This window comes from Callorhinchus milii, unplaced genomic scaffold (genome assembly GCF_018977255.1).
Source record: "Callorhinchus milii isolate IMCB2004 unplaced genomic scaffold, IMCB_Cmil_1.0 Scaffold9, whole genome shotgun sequence".
NCBI lineage: Eukaryota > Metazoa > Chordata > Chondrichthyes > Chimaeriformes > Callorhinchidae > Callorhinchus > Callorhinchus milii.
This window is the reverse complement of record NW_024704750.1, coordinates 5,568,743-5,588,165: the sequence shown is the minus strand read 5'-3', so window position 1 is coordinate 5,588,165 and position 19,423 is coordinate 5,568,743. Positions and strand designations below refer to the sequence as shown.

Genomic DNA, 19,423 nt, shown 5'->3' with positions numbered 1-19,423 from the left:
GAGACATTGCAAATTGGTGCGGTGGTTCACTGGGGGAAAAACAAATCTACAGCTTATATAAACTTTCAAAAGGGAGGATCTGGCAGGGATGCATCGGAGCAGAACAAACCAAGACAACAACAACAACAACAAAATTCCATTTATAGAGCGCCTTTCACGTCAGGAGGACGTCCCAAGGCGCTGTACAGTTAGGTCAGGCCCCGAGCAGGGGGGAAATGGTCAGGGTGAGGGGGGGGAAGGGAGGGAGCGAGGAGGGGGTAGAGAGTCGAGAGGGGAGCTGAAGGCACGGTCAAAGAGAAAGGTCTTGAGACCGGCCTTGAAGGAGGAAAGGGAGGAGGCGGCGAAGGCACTGGGGGATGGAGTTCCAGAGCCTGGGGGCTGAGAGGCTGAAGGCCACCGATGGTAGGGCGGTTGGGGCGGGGGATGTGGAGCAGACCGGAGCCAGAGGAACGGAGGGTACGGGCAGGTAGGTAGGGGGATAGTAGGTCAGAGAGGTAGGAGGGAGCAAGGCCGTGAATGGCCTTGTAGGTGAGGATGAGGATCTTGAATTCGATCCTCTGGGGGATGGGGAGCCAGTGGAGGCGAGCGAGGGTGGGAGTGATGTGGTCGCGAGGTCTCAGTAAGTAACCAGCACTGAGGGCATAGGAAGAACTGGCACAAAGTTACAACGATCGAGTAATAGAGGATGAGGTTTTCCATACAATGGAGGGGGAAGGTGTGGTGGGAGGGAGAGAAATCATCTGTCCAAGAAATGCAGTGGTAGAAAACATTTAAAGGGACAGTGTTGACAGAGTTTCCGACCCTACTCCTTCCCTCTTCTGGATGTCAGCAATGCCAGGCTGCGTGTGTGGAGGGTGAATACAAATAAGGAAGCAACACAACAGTTACTAATCTATGTGCAGAAGTTTATTTTTCTTTCAGTTTCTATTCACTTAATTATCTAGCCATGGAAGTAGGAAGAACTATTCAAAGCTGCTTTAGATCATATTACAGTTCAAGCCAAGATCAGGAACTCCCCTTGGGTTGGTGATCACAGACTAGTGTACTTGACCTAAAGCACGCACCCAGAGAGATGTCAATTCTCTATCAAACATGGGAGTATGAACAAGGATAAAGAGGGTAGTTTCAGGAGTCATGAAAAAAAATGTTTGAATCAAGGTATCAACTGAGGTATAATGTGTACAGGAGGATCAACGGCTTAAAAAAAATGAAAAAATGAAAAAAAATAAACATCCAACATTAGGGAATGTATTAAAGCCTTCTGTAAAAGGCTATCTTTCATCAAATGTACTCGGAACAAACTAAATTGCCTTGCACTGAATTGCACCAGTCCCACATGCTAAAACTGACATTGTGGACTTACATCTCCCGGAAATATTGATATTTACCTTAACACCTTGATTCACAGATGATCAAAAATCTTCAAAACCAAAAAAGTTGCACTTTTTAAGCTTCAGCATTGACTGAACGTTTTTCCGCTCTATATAGGTGAATACCCAGAAAAATATGTGCATTTGCAACTGAGGGTCCATCCCAGGGAGACTGACTCAGTACCTAACAGGAAATGTAAAACAATCTAAAAGGAACCAACTATGCACTTATGACAATCTTCTCACTAGGGAAAGAATGAACTTTCCTATTTTGGTGTTCGGGCGAAGGTAGAAAGTATGGGTGGGCTTCCTGTAAGCTTGAGCGCTTTCTGGCAGAGGTAAAAATACTGTCACATATCCAATCCCAAGGGCTGGTAAAACACCCTCAAATGTCCACAATCCACAAAATGTCATTGTACCATTTCAAAAGGTGATGGAGAGTTATGGAAACTGCCAAAACGTAGAAGCCCTAAGAGGTTCAGCCTTAGCAAGTGTACAAAAGCTAGAAACTTCTCAACTGCCAACAGGTTTGGAAATATTTACCACAAGGTTTTTCCCGCTCCACCAATTTAGAAAAATCCAATACACTAAATGTTTGAATCAAGATCTGGGTATCAGCTGAGGTATGATGTGTACAGTAGGATCAGTCAATTGCTAAAATTGAGCATCAGCTAAAGCAAGAGCAGCGGGCAGAAAGTGATAAGTCATAGACAAATAAGAGATGAATAGTGTCTTTTAATAATTGCAGACACCAAAGCGTATCCTTCCATTAACAACCTGTGTTTTGCCCACAAGATACAGGCAGTTCACTTTACAGTATATTCTTTGAAGCACTTTGAGGTGTCTCAAAGGCGTGATAAGGCGCTATATCAAATGCAATAATTATTATTATTAGACAGCTCCCTTCCCGCTGGGTAGCGTCTGAGCACTGACAGGATTTCATTGAGGCCACTCTGATCATTTGACTTTCCAAAGTCAATTCTAGCTTCTTGTAATTTTGATAGTTGGAAGCATCCAAGGTCATAGTATCAAATAAGTGAACCTGCTGAGAACTACTACACATTGACAATCAGAGCAAAACTAAGCAAGAGTGACAGTAATCATCAGTTGCATTTCCGACTATGATGTCAGGAATGAAAGGTGGTTCCAAGAAGAAACAACTAAAGAATAAGGGAAACAGACAGTAATCTCTAGCAACAATAAGTCAATGTTCCTTCACACCAGAATTCAAACAAAAGTCTCAGTATGCAGGTTTTCCTGCAAGCAAGTCAATATTGCGAACATTTAGAGTCTAAAATAGATTACCTGTTCCATGTTGTAACCATGCTTTTCTTTAGCTATTGCGATGTATTCATCCACTGCAAACACAAACAAAGAAAAGGTCAAGACTCAAAAATTCAACAAAAATACTGCAACTAGTTCAGTAAGTGAGACAGTTTTTCGAATCTGGACAAAGCAGTTTCAACACCCTGCATCCTTCGGATGTCAAAAAAACCATCCAGAGGTCAAATAGTTCGAAGGCCAGTACAAATATTTATAGGCAATTAAGTTTCTGGGAAACCAAATCCAAACACTTTCTTTTCAAACCTACTGTAATGACAATCCGTAGGGAGGAATGACCTTTTTGCCTAAAGTGGCTTGTGAACATTACATGGATTGGGCGCTCAAAACACAAGGATAAGAAATGGCAGATTCTTTTCCCACCATCAACACAAAAACAAATAGTTCTTCAACAACATTAATTAGACATCCTAATATATCGTGTGATAGATAAGTCTATTCCTGCACCTCCTTATTGCTTGCCAAAATAATAATACCACTTGCATTTGATATAGTGCCTTATATCAAATGCGCGTATTTGAGACGTCTCAAAGCACTTCATAGGATTTTACTGTGAAATGGATTTACTGTATTTTGTGGGTGAAAGGTGGCAGCCCGTTGCTCATCGTAATGCCCCCCAAAAAAGCCATGGAGTGAGTGACCAATTTTATTTGGGGGATGTTTGACCAGGACACCAGGAGAAACTCCCTTCTCTTTCACATTAGTGTAATGCAATCTTTAATATCTACCTGAACCGGCTGATGGCATGGATCTTGGTTTAACTTCTCATCCGAAGGAGGGATTCCATTTCATTTTGAAACCAAAAGATTCCGCAAATAACCCAAGTCACAATTTTATGGGTGTCGGTTTCACTGGCCTTTCTGGGAACCTCATAAAAGTTACTGTAACAAAGTTCCCATAATTTCCTGTAGCCCGGGTCTGAAAGCATTACTGCCATAATCAGATGATGTCAAAGATTAAAAATTGCATGTGTTACTTGACAGAATATGTACAAGTTGGTACATTGGAATCCACCATTCCTGCCCATTTACAACATTCAGCCATTCACATCAGTGAGGATACCGACCTTCGAAACTATATCATGTGGGTTAAAACTCCATTCAGCATTTAACGATGCAATGGGATTTCCACCATAGTTAAGCATCACGAAAAATGCTGCACGTTACACGGAGTAATTTTTATATCAAGATGTGCTCCAACAGCAACAGATTTCAAGTGCAATTTTTTTTTAAAAAAACCCCGTGCCGTTTTTTAACGTTTTTCATTTTTAAACTTAATTCACAGTTTAGATTCCGTTATCACACTGCTTGCTGCACAAGCTACCCTGGAGCCCTTTTAAAGAAGACGCGAGTGTGTTTCTCCTTTCTGACCCACCCTCGATCAGTGCTAACCTGTTCAAAGGGTACTATATTTAATAAAGCTTCCATTTGTTACTGCAAAAACAGTCGGCTCCATAATCCATGTTTAGATGGGAAAGCACAAGTCCTTGCCACCCACAGAAATAAACCAGGTGTCTGACTAAGCCTAGGTAATTTTCCCAGCACCTTGGGACGTCCTCACGACGTGAAAGGCGCTCTATAAACATAATTTTGTTGTTGGTGTAAAGGCAAGTTGTTGTTATCTGTGAAGGTTAGTACCAAGCACAATAAGTTCATAATTTCAGTAAATGTACTTGGCCCTGGGCAACGATACGAGACCCCTTGCTCATCCTACCTGTATGCTGTGTAACTAGAAAGACTGGAAGAGGATTTTTTTTTCTCTCTTCAATTGCTCGAATATCGCTCACCATCGAATCGCCATGCATGCGAACATTTTATAGTTCTGATTTTTTTTGCGATCTAAAAGTAGAGAGATTTCGGTTGATTTTTTTTAAACATTTCTGGTTTCTCTAAAAGTGGGCAATTTGCATACGTTGGGTTGTGGATGGAGATTTTAGTCAATCGAGAGGATGTGAAGCCTCCTACTGGAGGGTTGAAATGCTGCAAGTTGTTGCATAAAGAACACATTCCATTCAATTCAATAGCACACTTGTGTCCCATTTAATTTTTTTTAAAGTGAACGATTGGTTCAACAAGCTTCCATTTGTTACTGCAAAAACAGTGGGCCCCATAATCCATGTTCAGATGGGGAAGCACAAGTCCTCGCCACCCACGGAAATAAACCAGGTGTCCTAGTTAATTTTCCCAGCTATATGCTAAGGATTTTAACACTGCAAAGAAAGAAATGCAGATGGCACAGTATGTATGTTCTGACGATGCAAGAAATTCAACCATCATCTGGTGCTTTCCCCCCTAGAAATTGGAACGGCTCAAAATTAAAACATTTTGAAAAATTGGCCTCGGTTTGACGGGCATCTTTTAATAGGTTCAATAAATAGAATGGGCAGACAACAGAATCGCAGTTCACGGAGATCTCATTTTGTACATTGTACATAAAGGTCTTCTGTCAAGTCAATCTGTGCCGTGCAGATGCCTCTTAGCCAAAGCACTGGGCGCCCTCTGCTGGAAGCTTAACTTATCATCAACCACACCATTCGCCGCACAATCAATATACAACACAAGATATCTACATAAGTTTGTAGAACAGAATCTGAATCAGTGAGCAGCCAACGGTAGCGTCTGCAAATTGAACGGTAAATTAAGTGAGCCTAGAGAAAAACCAGATGAGGGTTTTTTTTTTAAAAAACAAAAAGAATGGCTACTGATGTTTTCAGGTGATTGCCACATCGCAGCCTTGTGGTGACATGCCCACATACCTGGAACATAGCTACATGCGTGCTCTCACAAAACACTTGCTTGGCCAACTCTATCACACACCATTCACTCGTCTGGGTGTCGATGCAAACGGTAATCGATATGGACGGCTAAATTACTTGATTCAAATAGGAAAGGATTCCAATTTTAGAGAATACAGACATGGGAGATACCGGGGGGAAGGAAATACAGGAATAGGAAAAAGCGATGGAACATAGCCTACAAATTTATGCAATGTAATGCAAGTTCAAAACTGAAGAAATGCACGTCAAATTGCTGCACAGCGAGCTTCCTATACTTATTGATCCCCAAGGACTCACTGTCCCAGGATATTCCAATGACACATGCTCAGCTCAGCATGGGAGTGGATCCTGCACAACTTTCTACCAAGACTGAATTAGTATTCCGTGCCCGAGTTAGAGAGTTAGGACGTGAGCTCTTTCCATCATTCAACACACATCAGGTTTGTGATTGCAGCTGATCTGGTGAGGGGAGAGGAGAGCGATATACCTCTTTCCCCCCCCGCCCCCCATGATCCCTGCAGGAGGAAAACTAATAGCAAGTCAACTTGCAAGACTCTTATTCACCTTCTTGTGTCCAATTAGAGACAACAACAGAGACTAGAAGATAAATCAATCATGGACCCACTGTTGATAAGGGAACAGTGAGTGTGTGTACGTAACACATACAATTCTTTAGCCACAATTCTTCCTTTATCCAAGTCACCTGCAGGAGTTATCTTTCTAGTCTTACAAATGATGGAAAACAAGGTTTATCAGAACATTAATTCATTATTAAATTGGACAAAAAAGAGTAAGAGAAAGTAAGAGTCCATGTGCAAGCACCATTCCCTTGCACATAAGACTCTTGTATCAGTGTATTAAACAAATTCCTATTTATCCTAAGACAAAGAAAACTGCAATTAGAACACATTCACACACACAACAGGCTTATAGTTTGTGGTTAACACAGAAGTCAATAGGATCAGTCTAAAATCTCAAAGAAAAAGCTAAGAAAGTTTAAACTGTATGTAAGCAAATAATCAATCAGGTCCTCATTCTCTGAAAGCTTTAAACTGCCACGTTCAAATCAGGATAACTAAATATCTAGAGCATTTTGAAACTCCATTTCAAAGTGCTGGTATTGTTGACCTGTCAAATTCAGACAATAATGCCTGCCATACATGACTTGCAAAAGAAATGCTTTAAAAGAAAAATGACTTCAAAAGTCAGCTTGCTTAATGACCACTCAAGTACAATCACCTGCTGTACTGGTTATCTGCTGCCGTTTCCAATCAGAAAAGATCAAATGTTAGTCAGCCGCACAGCGTGAACGCACATGAAGCGTGCCTGCCAACACGGTCGCGGGCGGACTGAAGGAATACTGGCAACTCTGAAAATTAGACTTCATTTAAAAAGCAACCCAGAGAACTTGCCTTTAATGTGAACAAAGGCAAAGGGAATGATGGCAGATTCCTCCCGTAGTTTAGCAAGCAAATGCAATCCTCCAGGAAAATGATCTGAATGCAAGAAGGTGTAGAAAAACAGAACTGGGTTTTGACAAAAGCAACTGACTGCAGCCTCTCAGTGTGCCGTGAAGCTGAGACATTTAAAAGGCAGTCCAAACCAGGTGTTAAAATCTGTAAAGAGGAATAGGTTGATCTGCACAGCAGTTGATCAAGCAATGCCACCCGACCATCAAAGTAGCGTTCAGCTTCTCAGATTTCACTCTAAAGCATTGGAGGCATGAAATATCCGGAACGCTGGAAATACAAAGTCACAGACTAGCCTCTATACTTTACAGTGTATTCTGTGAAGCGCTTTGAGATGTCTCAAAGACATGATAAGGCGCTATAGCAAATGCAAGGATTATTATTATTATTACAAATACACTAAGCCGACTGTGGCATTGGCCTGTCTGACTAATAGCAGCGTGTTGAAGGAAACTATTTTTAAATGGAAGGTTGGATCACGTGAACTAAAAATTATCCTTCAGGGTTGCTGACAAGTGTAGTACAAAAAGGTTGCAAGACTAGAATCCCGAAGGCACCACAGGCCAAGCACTGATGTCAGTATAAAGGAAGGATATTTATTCCTGGTCTCTGAAGCAAGTCCCAAGCTTAGCAGCACCAACTATCCTACTGCAAATATACACTACACAACAGTTATGACACTTGGAAGCCTGATCAAGCTTGAACCACTAGACTCAGCAGTCGGAAGTGTAAAATAATTATATCCAGGAACAAATAGAAAGGATGAATGTTCGTCACTGCTTGGAGTAGAAGGAAGACAACCAGCAGTGTCTATCTAGGTCGTAATTAGATGGGAGTTGGTACCTTTAACCGAGTCAAGGGTTTCATAAAGAGTAGAACATTTAAACCAGGAGACACTTAAACAGGACGAGTTCTGCTGAAGATGACATGGAGTCAACAACGACAACAAATTGCATTTATATAGTGCCCTTTACGCGGGGTAGCGTCCCAGAGCACATTTCAGTGAATCGTTCCAATCAGACATTGGCATTGAAGGACACTGGTGACCATTTCTGCAATGTTAATTTTTTTTGTTGCTTGACGGCTCGGATTCCTGCCTGCTGCAGATTGCCAGCATTTCTGTTCATTTCCAATTTTCAGTTTTTGCTATATTCTTTAAATTTCTACAGCATTGGCTATGATGATCGCGGACATACTAGTACTCTGGAATAGTGCAGCAGTACATATTTCAGTGTGCATTTTACTACACTGAGATTTCACTGTTGCATTATAGCCAATGTATTCCAATAGAAAATGCCTGCAAACTGCATAAATAATGGGAAAATTTTGCCCGTGAAACATAGTCAATTCACTTTACAGTATATTCTGTGAAGTGCTTTGAGACGTCTCAAAGATTTGATAAGGCGCGCTATATCAAATGCAAGGATTATTATTATTATTCCACATAGGTCACATTTTGAGTAAATTATAATATAATTTCAGTGGCTTGGGACATCCTCCCGCCGTGAAAGGCACTCTATAAATGTAATTTTGTTGTGTTGTTGTATTATAATATGGCACGATGCGAATAATTTGAGAAACATTGGTAAACATTTGCAGATTTGCAATATTTCTCAAAGGATTAGTGTCACGAGTCGAGTATTCTTTTCTCCTTCCCACGCTCTCCTTTCCCCCTCCCACTTTTGTGGATGTTAAATTCTGACTTGAACATGCAGGCTGAAAGAATTCAGTTATATTAAAATGGTCCAGTAGACAAGATAAGACGTACGAGACATACGAACGCGTAAAGGTCAAACTCAACATTTGGTGAAGATCAGTGAGAAACAGACGTGAAGCATAAAATGGGACAGGAGAGGAAGTGGGTTAAGAGCCCTATCCTTTCATCTCTGGAAACCAAGTTTAAAAAAAAATCTAGCTAAAATCGTTGGTATGACGATGGTTGAAAAGTTCAGTGTGAAATCTTATCAGTCTTGATTCTGTTGGGTGGGAGTGTCCACAGCACAATAAAATTGCCCCAAGTGTGCTGAATTAGTGGCTTTAGTCAAAATGTGACTTACGTGGAATGGAGAGCTGATCTTAGAAATGGAAACGTTTTGGTAAAAAAGGTATTGCTTCTGAAGGCTGGGCTATGAAAGTACATTACTGGGGCACAGAGAGCTGGAAGTGGAAAGCCCTATTAAGTTAAAATGAAAATGAGCAAACCGCACAAGAATCCCTAATTTACCAAAATTGCTTACGGAGCCCGAGGTATCCAACCGGATGAGAAAATAAAGCATCAACTGTGTGCGGCTTGTGAACATGATTTCATTCGTAAGCATTGCATCACACTTTGTCATGTGTTTTAATATACCGTTACTGGTTAATCTAGGAAGAACAGTGGGTTTCTAATCTTGTCCAAGCTTTTCAGTTTACTGTGGTGAAACAAAGCAAACTGAATCATACTCTCCCAGCCCCCCTCCACCCCAAATAAAAGCAATACAAATGAAGCACAATTCTGACGATCTGAACCAAACTGACCTTTCCCAGTCCCTCTCCTTATCTGAACCATTTGGTTGCCTCCAGAACAGTTCAGATTAACTGAAGTGCACTGAACAAAGCCGTAGCATAGTCTGTTGTGAAAATTGTTTAATGAAAATTTGAGGCGACAAGTTTAGTGTTCATGGATGAAGGAACAGCAGTTGCTGGCATATACATTTGCACAATTTAACATCTCAGCAGAAGTTGCTCCACGAGCTTGTTTGATCTCCAACTCAAGCTTTAAGTTATAGTAGGGTTCAGAAACACAAAACATTTTGCATTCAATTTGTAGGATGGTTGGGAGATGTCACAGCAAGCTTGCCTTTTCAGACCTAAATCAGAAATGTGATTTACACTCATATCTCTGCTCCATTTGTAAACAAAACAGTATTAAAAAATGAGCTTGCACAACAGGCTTCATAACACTCTAAAATGAGAAAAATATTCCCTTTTTCTTACAGGTTTATTGCAGGTGTGCTTAGCTACTTGTGACAGTGTAATTTAGGTGAAGGCAGTGCGGGAATTTCTCCTTTTCTACCCCCACCCCCACCACTGCCCCAGGTCAAGTAACCCGATTGACCCAGAGTGAAGATCAGTTGGAAGCATCCCAGAGGAGAACCTTATAGGACATCCTGCTACAACTCCCCATCAATCAGACTCTCAGAAACCTCTTTACAACTTTACAACCATTATAACTTTGCTGAAGCACAGCCTTTTACTGAATGTACTGAAAGAATCAAGACTGTCAGACAATATATACCCCAAATGATTCCTGGTTTCTAACTGGTTTTGTATTATTATTCTGTGCGCAATTGGCTGCCGCGTTCGCCCACAAATATACAGTCAATTCACTTTACAGTGTGTTCTGTGAAGCGCTTTGGGACGTCCTCCTGACGTGAAAAGCGCTATATCAAATGCAAGGATTATTATTATTATTATTATTATCTTGCTGTCTTTTCAACCACATCCAGTTTTATTCTCCACATCGCATTGTTCGAGACTCTCCTTTAGGTTATGTTTGGTTGCTTGCAACTCTAATTGAATCGCTTGCCAGTCTAGCTGGCCTCCATTTTTTTCCCTAAATCTTGTCTAGTTTGTTTAATTTAGTCTCCTTTGTTCAGGTTTGCTCCTGATATGCTTTGACTGAAATCTGAAGTGAAATATCAGAAATTTTTGCTGAAGGGGATGGAAGAGGCTATAATTGGACCATACAACGTCTATTCTCTTGCCTCGGAGTCAGAAAACTGTGGGTTCAAGCCCTATATCAGGAATTAGTCTAAGCTGACACTCCAAAGCAGCGTTGGGGGTGGGTGGGCTGCATTGTCAGATGTACAATCTTTCGGATGAGACGTTAAACTAAGATCCCATCAGCCTGCTCAAGATGGTGGTTAAAGATCCCATGGGCACAATTAGAAAAGAGAAGGGAGTTTCTCTTGGTGCCCTGGCCAACAGACACCCAAATAAAATTGGTCACCAGTTTCATGGCTGCTTGCGGGACATTGCTGTGCACAACTGTGCTGCTGCTCACAACTGCACAACTGTGCTGCTGCGTTTGCTCACAAATACACAAGTCACTCCAATTCACAGTAAATCCGGTGAAGCACTTTTGAGACTTCCATACTTCCGACGCGATAAGGCAAAATGCAAGAAATTATTACTATATTATTATTCCTTAAACCCCACCAACAGGCCAAATTAGGAATAAGCTTCATTGCTGCTTCATCTCCTGGTGAAGCCAGCATGTAGTGACATGCTCCACCCACCTGGAAGCTAAACTGAAAATCTATATAAATATAAAAATGTAGCAGAAAAAGAACACATCCTACTTGTGACTGTCACTGAAACCAACATCATTACCATCAGTTGGATAAGCACATACATTATTGAAAAAAACACATTTGCAAACAGATCTGATAGACTTTGTGTCCGCGTTTAAAAACGAAAGACGATCGATCATGTCTTGCTTAAAGCCATGCTCTATTGCGAAGGGACAAATGAAAGTTTAAAACTCAAGAGTTAACAATTCTGTAACGTTTCTAAAGACTTAATATTCATTCAGCACAAGCACATTGATTTTGACCGGAAAGACATTGATAATTTTAAATAACCCAAAATGCTAATATAGTTGTGTTAAACAAAAATACACTGGAACAGATTAGTTGCCAGTGAGCAGCAATTAATCCAAAAATAAGACATTTGACGATTATCCAAACTGATTCAATTCCTTGCAGTCTAATTCACTTGCTAAAAATATCTGTAACATATGAATGGATACACTGTGACTAATCAATCCAATAACGCTCAACAATATCCCTTTTTACTGATTGCCGCACAATAGGTCAGAGTAAGAGTTGGCCAATGTATCTACTTAATAGGCAAAGTTTGCTTTATTGAGTAGGGAAACAAACTAATGTTATTAAGCAAGAAAATAGAGGTACAAAATAGAATTGCCAATTGTGTGTGTGTGTGTGCGCGGTGTGTGTGTGTGGGGTGGCGGGGTGGGGGGGAAAGAGAGGAGAAAGAGTTCCACACCAAATCTCTGGACCCTAAATCCAAGAAAAATGCCTGGGATTTAAATAGCTCAGTAATTTCTTACCAAAAGAGTTGGGAGTGGGGGGAAAGATTTATGCCTCCATTGGCTTTAACTAGCACCAAGGAGACATCTGGTAAATCTAGGCAGCATTACAGAAATTCAAGACCAGTCTGTTTGGTTTATTGATGAGATTTTGAGTATATAGATACTTCAATGCCAAAGCCTTAAAAGATATGGCAGTCCTAGTTGCGCATTCCTTTTGTGGAGAGAGGCAACAAAAAGTAAACCTATCTAGACTGTCTGTCCACTTTGAAAATGAACTAAGATCTTACCTTGCTCAAATAGGGAAGAATAAACTTACTTCTGCAAGACATCAGGAATGACTGTTGGGATCAGACCCGAGAGAATGCAGTAAAGCCTTTCAATTGGGATTTAAAATCTTTAGACAGCGTTTCTCGAGAACTAACTGAGGGAAATAGATGTCGGGTGAGGATGGGATTTTTTGGGGGGAGGGGTTGGGGGGGGGGGGGAAGGGAAAGAACAGGGCAAATGAATGCACCTCTATCTTCATGTAGGACATGAACACTAATTATGGCAAACTCACAAAAGGAAATTGGAGATAGATTGCAGTACTTCAATGGAAACAACTGTGACGAAGCCCTACTGTATTGTCAGCACTCAACACTGAAGTACTATGACGTTGGCTTACTCCCATTTGATTTCTTGCCCAAATCAAACTGGAGTGTTTCCTGGCATACAAACCTTACTGGAGGCAAAACCCATCTGGATAAGGCTACAATAGCACTTCTGCTTACAGCAATATTGGGGCACTACAGCAAAAGGTCCCACAAGCAGCCACGAAGGAGCCATGAATGGAGGATTGTTGGCCAGGGCACTGGGAACTTTCTCTGAATATTGTCATAAGATTTTTAACATCAACTGAACAATCAGGTGTACAGGACCTGGCCTACATCTTGTCCAAAGGATGGCACCTCCAACAATGCAGTACACCCCACAACGACACTGAAGTGTCAGCCCTGAACATGAGCTGAAGTAGGGAGTGAACCCATAACTTTGTAACACATACACACGAAACCTACCAACTGAGCCAAGCCAACACCACAATGCATGAAACATGAGAGGAGAACTGAAGGGAACCCAAATCATATGGCTACATCAACCATACTTTCCCAATTTATCCTAGGAAAAATCAGTTCAAAAGGTCCCACCTTTATCTAAACAAAACTCCGAAGCAAAATCCCAGAGGATAAGTTTAAGAACTAGATAGCTGTGAAACTATTACGGAGTGCATGATATCTACTGCCGCTCCCCNACCCCCCGCGAATACAAACGCTTTTCCACATCATTAGCAACAAACTGCTCAGTTATAACCTATGGTGGGTCTTGATGAACTCTCCATTTTATTTGATTGCTATTTCCATGAAGCATCAGACATTTCACCCTTGGTGCACAGTTTAAAAGCTCTGTTCCATTACTGCAAAATATTGGATAATAATGTTCATAAAAGGAATGAAACAGCTATATTCCTGCACTTGACTATTCCTTGAACAAATGCTTCTTCTTAGCAATGTGAAGACAGCAGCCTTTTCCTGGTTCTGCCTCACTGTCCAAATAGGCACAGCAAAACATTATTTCATGGCTGAAATGACAGAGCTCCAGAAAGGAACAAAATGTTGGCATTTGCAAAGTTTTGATCACATTAAAACAGCAGGTCAACGTAACCTTGTCTTGTGCGTTTTTTAAAAGAAAAGAAAAACACATGTATAAAATATCCTAGCTCTTAATCAACATCGATGGGGGGAAAAAATAAATCCCGTAAATGGCCCCATAATGTTTGTTCCAAGAAACAATATGGGTTTTGATTTCTTTTTTATACCAAGTTTGTATTTCAGATTGGCTCAGAAACACATGTTATGTTAAGGACGCTATCTTTCACCCACAAAATATAGTTAATTCACTTTACAGTATATTCTCTGAAGCGCTTTGAGACATCTCGAAGACGTGATAAGACGCGATATCGAATCCAAGGATTATTATTATTATCTAAAAGCAGTTATTTTGGAGTGAATCTGACAACTTTAAGGAGTCTTCTCGCTCTTTCTATTCCTCCCTCCTCTCCCCCACCCACCCACACACAGACTGACAGAAAACTCTCCTTTTCCCCATATTTCACACTGTAGAGTGCCATGTAAATACCGAGCTTCTCATTTAACAGAGAGCCTTTGAAAAGCTCTAACTCTAGGTATCAAAGCACACTGGTGAAAATGTGACCTCACTGCACTGCCATCTTTACTGTAACACCTCTAGCTGACATTGCAATGAGTTGAATTACTGTTACCTAATCCGCTACAAGGAAGACAAATTAGTTGCACTGTAAGTAATGTACCAAGATGTTTTCAAAACAAAATAAAGTTCAGAAACAAGAGAAATAAGCATTTTAGGTGGGATTTCTCAATAGTTATCGTGAAAAGCCTGCAATATTTCTCCAAAATAAATTAAATAACTGGGCTGTCCTTGCAGCTGTTTTCATTAAAAGGGCATTTTAAGGTAGTGTTCATAAATGGCTTCAATAAAGGGGGGAGAGGACAGCGAAAAAGGAAGGGAACAGAGAAGAGGAAATGTTTAAAAGACAACCCACTGAGGGCTAGTATACTTGTGTAACCTCAGTCCTAATTATCTCTGCTTTCAGCAGAACTCAGACTAGAAGTGTGAAGAGGATATTCCTCTTCAGGATATTCAGGAGGCCAGCTGCCTGCTGATGATCTTTATTTATAATTACAGATAGGGCTGCCCATTATTCAGATGAACATCATTGCATCCTGGAGGGCAGGAAATCATGGAACAGAAAAGCTAGGAACAATTGTGCTAACAATTTTACTCATCAGGAACACAAGTCGAATGATTCACTTGAACATGGATTGGATCTGAAAATTATTTTGCTTCAAACCCATTTTGCAGCAGCAATGAGAAATGTGAAAAGAAATGTTTGCCAAAAAAACTCTAAAACTGGAAAAAACGTGTAGAGTTTACAGTTTATATAGGAGTTTTTTTTGTGTGTGTTACAAAACAAAGAGGAGGACTTACGTTTAGACTCGGAGACATTTTGATTTGGCGACCAGACCAGCATTCCAAGGTTCTCCCTTTCTTGAGAATGTTTTGCAACTTCTGTACAGGGAAGAAAAACGTGTTTAAAATTATTGCTGGGCACAAAAATTGGCTGCTGCATTCACTTACAATCACTGCACTGTATAGTAAATCCCTGTGAAGCGCACTGAGACATCCTCCTGGCATGAAAGGCAATGCATCAAATGCAAGGATAAGCGTTTTTACGACCAGAGGTATGGAAAATAACTGGCGGTATCATTGCAAAAAAAACAAAAGCATAATAAAGCAACATGGCAGGATCAGAGATTGAATAGAACAAGTTGACAAGAGGGTGTTTTAGGCCAGGACACAGGATTCATTAAAAAAAAAGCCTGGGAAGATCGTAAGGTTGAAAGGATGAGAAAAAATAGGCCAAAGAGCCTTCTTCATCCAAACCGATGTTGTGATCAGTTATAAAGATATTGATTAACACAAGCTTTGTGGAAAAAAAGCTTATACGTCTTTAAAAAAAAATCGATTCCCTTTTCATTTAATTGAGAGAAGTTAACCAGTCCACCAACCATCATAGTTTCCTTTCAACCAGTCTTGCATGAAACAGCAGGAATGAAATGCTCCATTCTAGATTCCATCTATCTTTTCCCCCTTCACAACAGTCATTGCGATGTTATTGTGGTCATATTGTTGTTAATTGACCCATTTCTAACTTAGCCTGAGTACACGCATCTCTGAATAGCTTTCGACTAGGTTGACATTAATGCAATATTGTAAGTGCAATGGTACCTTCCACAAGCTTTCACTCTTGTGAAAGGATAGGCTTTGCAGGAATATATGCACATCACAAAACATCAAAAACTAAGCAATCCTACATGCAAATACCCCCAAAACAAACACTGACTGCACCTTTAGAAGCAGAGGCATCAGATTCCCAATTAGGAAATTAGTCACATATACAAAAAAAACAATGGTTTTGTCACTAGGATTCTGAAAAATGCAATAGTGAGCATGTGAAATGTTTGTACTCTGAAAACAACAGCCAGCACAATCACAGATATAATAATAATAATAATCCTTGCATTTGAAATAGCGCTTTTCACGTCTTCTAGACATCCCAAAGTGCTTCACAGAATATACTGTAAAGTGAACTGACTGTATATTTGTGGGCGAACGCAGCAGCCAATTGCACACAGCAATGTCCCACAAACAGTCATAGATTGAAAATGACCAATTTATTATTGTTTTGTTTTGGAGGGATTATTATTAGGCTCTGTGTGGAGTAAGGACACTTGCCCAAGGTTTCGCCCTCTGCCTGGAATTGAACTCAGGTCTCTCACTTGCAAAGCGAGTGCTCTAACCACTGAGGTACAGGACTCCAGATCTTCCGCTTCTAAACTGGTTAACATTTTCAGCGTGCGATTGCCATACTGGGGACAGCAGTGGTGAGAGAAACGTAAGCTGCTGAGCTTTGAACAGCATTAACATCGCTGAGTTTGCTGATTGTAACCAGGGCAGCAGCAGTAGAGCTGGAGAAGGGAACAAGGTTCCTTTGTTGGGTTGCAATCCAGTGACACCTGCTGGTCAGTTGTCTGCTGTCTGTTTGTGGACATCAGACAAGGACAGTGCAAAGTTGAACAGCTTGCCAAAACCACTCAATACATCATCTCAACTCACATGAAGAATGCCACTCGGGCAGAGCCCTGAAAAGCATCTGTCCTGAGTGGTACCTTATCCACGAGCACATCAGTAGGTGTGGGAAGAAATGTAGAGGAGGAGACGAAAGCAAAGACAAGTGCCTCAAGAAAAAAAAGTATTGGATTAACAAAACATTTTGCATCATTGTACCATTGTACCAGAGAGTCAGGCTCCACCACTGTTAAGCACTCAAAGACACTACCCTGCATGGAGGTGCAAGTGCAAGTTGTTGTTGTGTTAAAAAGCCTAATGATATAATTGTCCTCTTACAATCCCTGACCTTTCTGTAGTACACAATGTACTGAAGATCAAAATATTTTTCAAAAGTGAATGCAATAAATAGAGTGGAAATAATTTAACATCCAGGTCCCTTCCCTCCTTCTACGTAGAAAGTGAAAATCAGGCTCTAGGCATTGAGCTTCCCACATGAAGTCAAGTCTGTTGACTACAGCATATTCTGTGAAGCGCTTTGAGACGTCTCGAAGACGTGATACGGCACTGTATCAAATGCAAATAGAAGACATACAGGATCTGTCCTGGCTATAAGAATACTTTGTGTTGGCAACAAATCCCCCAAAAAATTTACTGTGAAGTTCAACCCAATCAATATCAATCCTTGAACGTGAAACAATGTGAAAGCAGTTTCCAAAACAAGATTTGCCTATCCCACTGTTCAAATCAAATGTCATGCAAACAAGAAGAAACATAGTGGAATAATTTGATGGCCAAAAAAGACGTTTTACAAAGCCAAAGGCAGTCAACATCTAACTACTCTGGAATGTTCGATCAGAATATTGTGGTGAGTTTCATTAAAACTTTTGCCACAACAATGATGCTGAAGAAGATTTTTTTTAAATAAATGATATGCACAATTTCCCCACAAGCTATTAAGTTTTAAGACAAGCTAGAGTGTTACATAAAAGTGATACAACACAGGCCACCATTTGACCAACTAGTCTGTGTTGGTATCTACACTCCACAAGAGTCTTCAGGCTTTCTAGACCCTTCTATTCCCTTCTCCCTCATACACATCAAGTTTTCTCTGAAATACAATGATGCTTATTTGCTCCAACCACAGCCCCGCAGCAAATCCCATATTCTCACCACCCTCGGCATGAAGATGTTCCATCTAAGCTGTATTAGATCTACCACTAGCTCTCTGGGAATTATTATGCCTTATATTTAGTTCATTCCCTGCTATCCCTCCATACCTGGACCCAGCTGGAGAGGACAAGATTACATCAAAAGCTGCAGCAAACATTTTATCCACCTCCGCTGGAATGGTTAATACAAAAACAAAGGAAACAACAACAACAAAATAACATTTGTAAAGGATCTTTCACGTCGGGAGGATGTCCCAAGGCCCTATCCCAAGCAACACAGGAAGCGTGCAACTCGCGCCTAAATGAATCCTTACCCTGTTGCCTTCTAATGCAGACCTTTCCACCTTTAATATCAAGAGCCATTCGAGGATGTATCCCAATAACATTTAAGCATCACCTGCCTTGAAAAACAGCGCCAAAATTCACGAACGCAAATTAAAGTTCTCCCCACGCCCATCCTATACACACACCCAGCAACACCACATTCACAAAGCCTTCATTGAGCCCCACAGGTTAATTCCCAAAACACAGATGAAAACTTACAAATTCTGGTGCAATCTATGCACACAATAAAAGGGGACTAGCCTCAAACACATCTGCCAAATGTGTCTAAGGATTCCAAAAAGAACAGGGTTTAAGTTTGCCTCTCTGAATGGCAAGAGTTTGTATTACACAGCGTACCTCTTTAATAATGCACGCAAGCAGGAAACTTAGAGCCTGTTTCCAGTAATTCCTGATAGCAAATTGCCATTTGCTGAAGAACAAGAGGTAGGAAACTAAAATATCCAACATATGTTTGGATTTTACCAAACCTCCATTTCAAACCTCCACAAAATCCTAAAGTCGTGTTCCAGGTTGCTCATACGGTTTTTCCAAAAGTACTAATACTGTTGCAATAGCCAATCTTTCTGTGCAATGATTTGTCAACGTGAAATGTTGGGTGGAGTTTCATTTGCCTTGCCTTGCACAAACAAATACTACAATAATTCTTAACTTAATGTATTGCCATGTACACGACCAGTTAAGGATATCCAGTAGAGTGTTTTTCACAGTGCTGCTCTCTCAGCCTCACCATGTAGTCAAGGTCAACAGAGTTATTTTGGACTCTTTGCTTTCCAAGGAATGTTTTTGACATACAATTGGTTGGACGGTTTAAGCAGAGTTCAAGACTTGAGAGAAGCTGCAAAAGAATTATGATGAGGTTCGCCATTCTTTACTTCTATCTTTTTATAAAAAAACTCTTGCCGATAGCCTGATAGGAACATCAAGGTGGCCAAACAATGCTGTTTCCAAACACTCTTTTGCCCCCACACAGACAATATTAAGAGATAACGTTCGGAGAATGAATTCTTCCAATTTTACATGAAGAGCAACATGGTCACCCACAACCCACCAGATACGAACGATAATTAATCCCTCGTGGGAACCAAATCCACAGATAAGCACTGTGAAAATGGATTCAAATATCCGACGAAGCTCGGCGTATTATGAAAAGGCTT

At 40.7% G+C, this 19,423-nt stretch overlaps 1 protein-coding gene across 1 annotated transcript in view; it reads right to left on the bottom strand.

Annotated features, from left to right (window-relative positions):
- Window positions 1–19,423, bottom strand: part of rcor1 (REST corepressor 1) — a 49,669-nt gene that overhangs the window by 10,959 nt on the left and 19,287 nt on the right. Inside the window, exons 3-4 of the mRNA XM_042338100.1 lie at window positions 15,112–15,192; window positions 2,676–2,728 (exon numbers count right to left, since the gene is read on the bottom strand). Coding sequence (XP_042194034.1) covers window positions 2,676–2,728; window positions 15,112–15,192 — 134 coding nt within the window. The remainder of the gene's footprint in view (window positions 1–2,675; window positions 2,729–15,111; window positions 15,193–19,423) is intronic.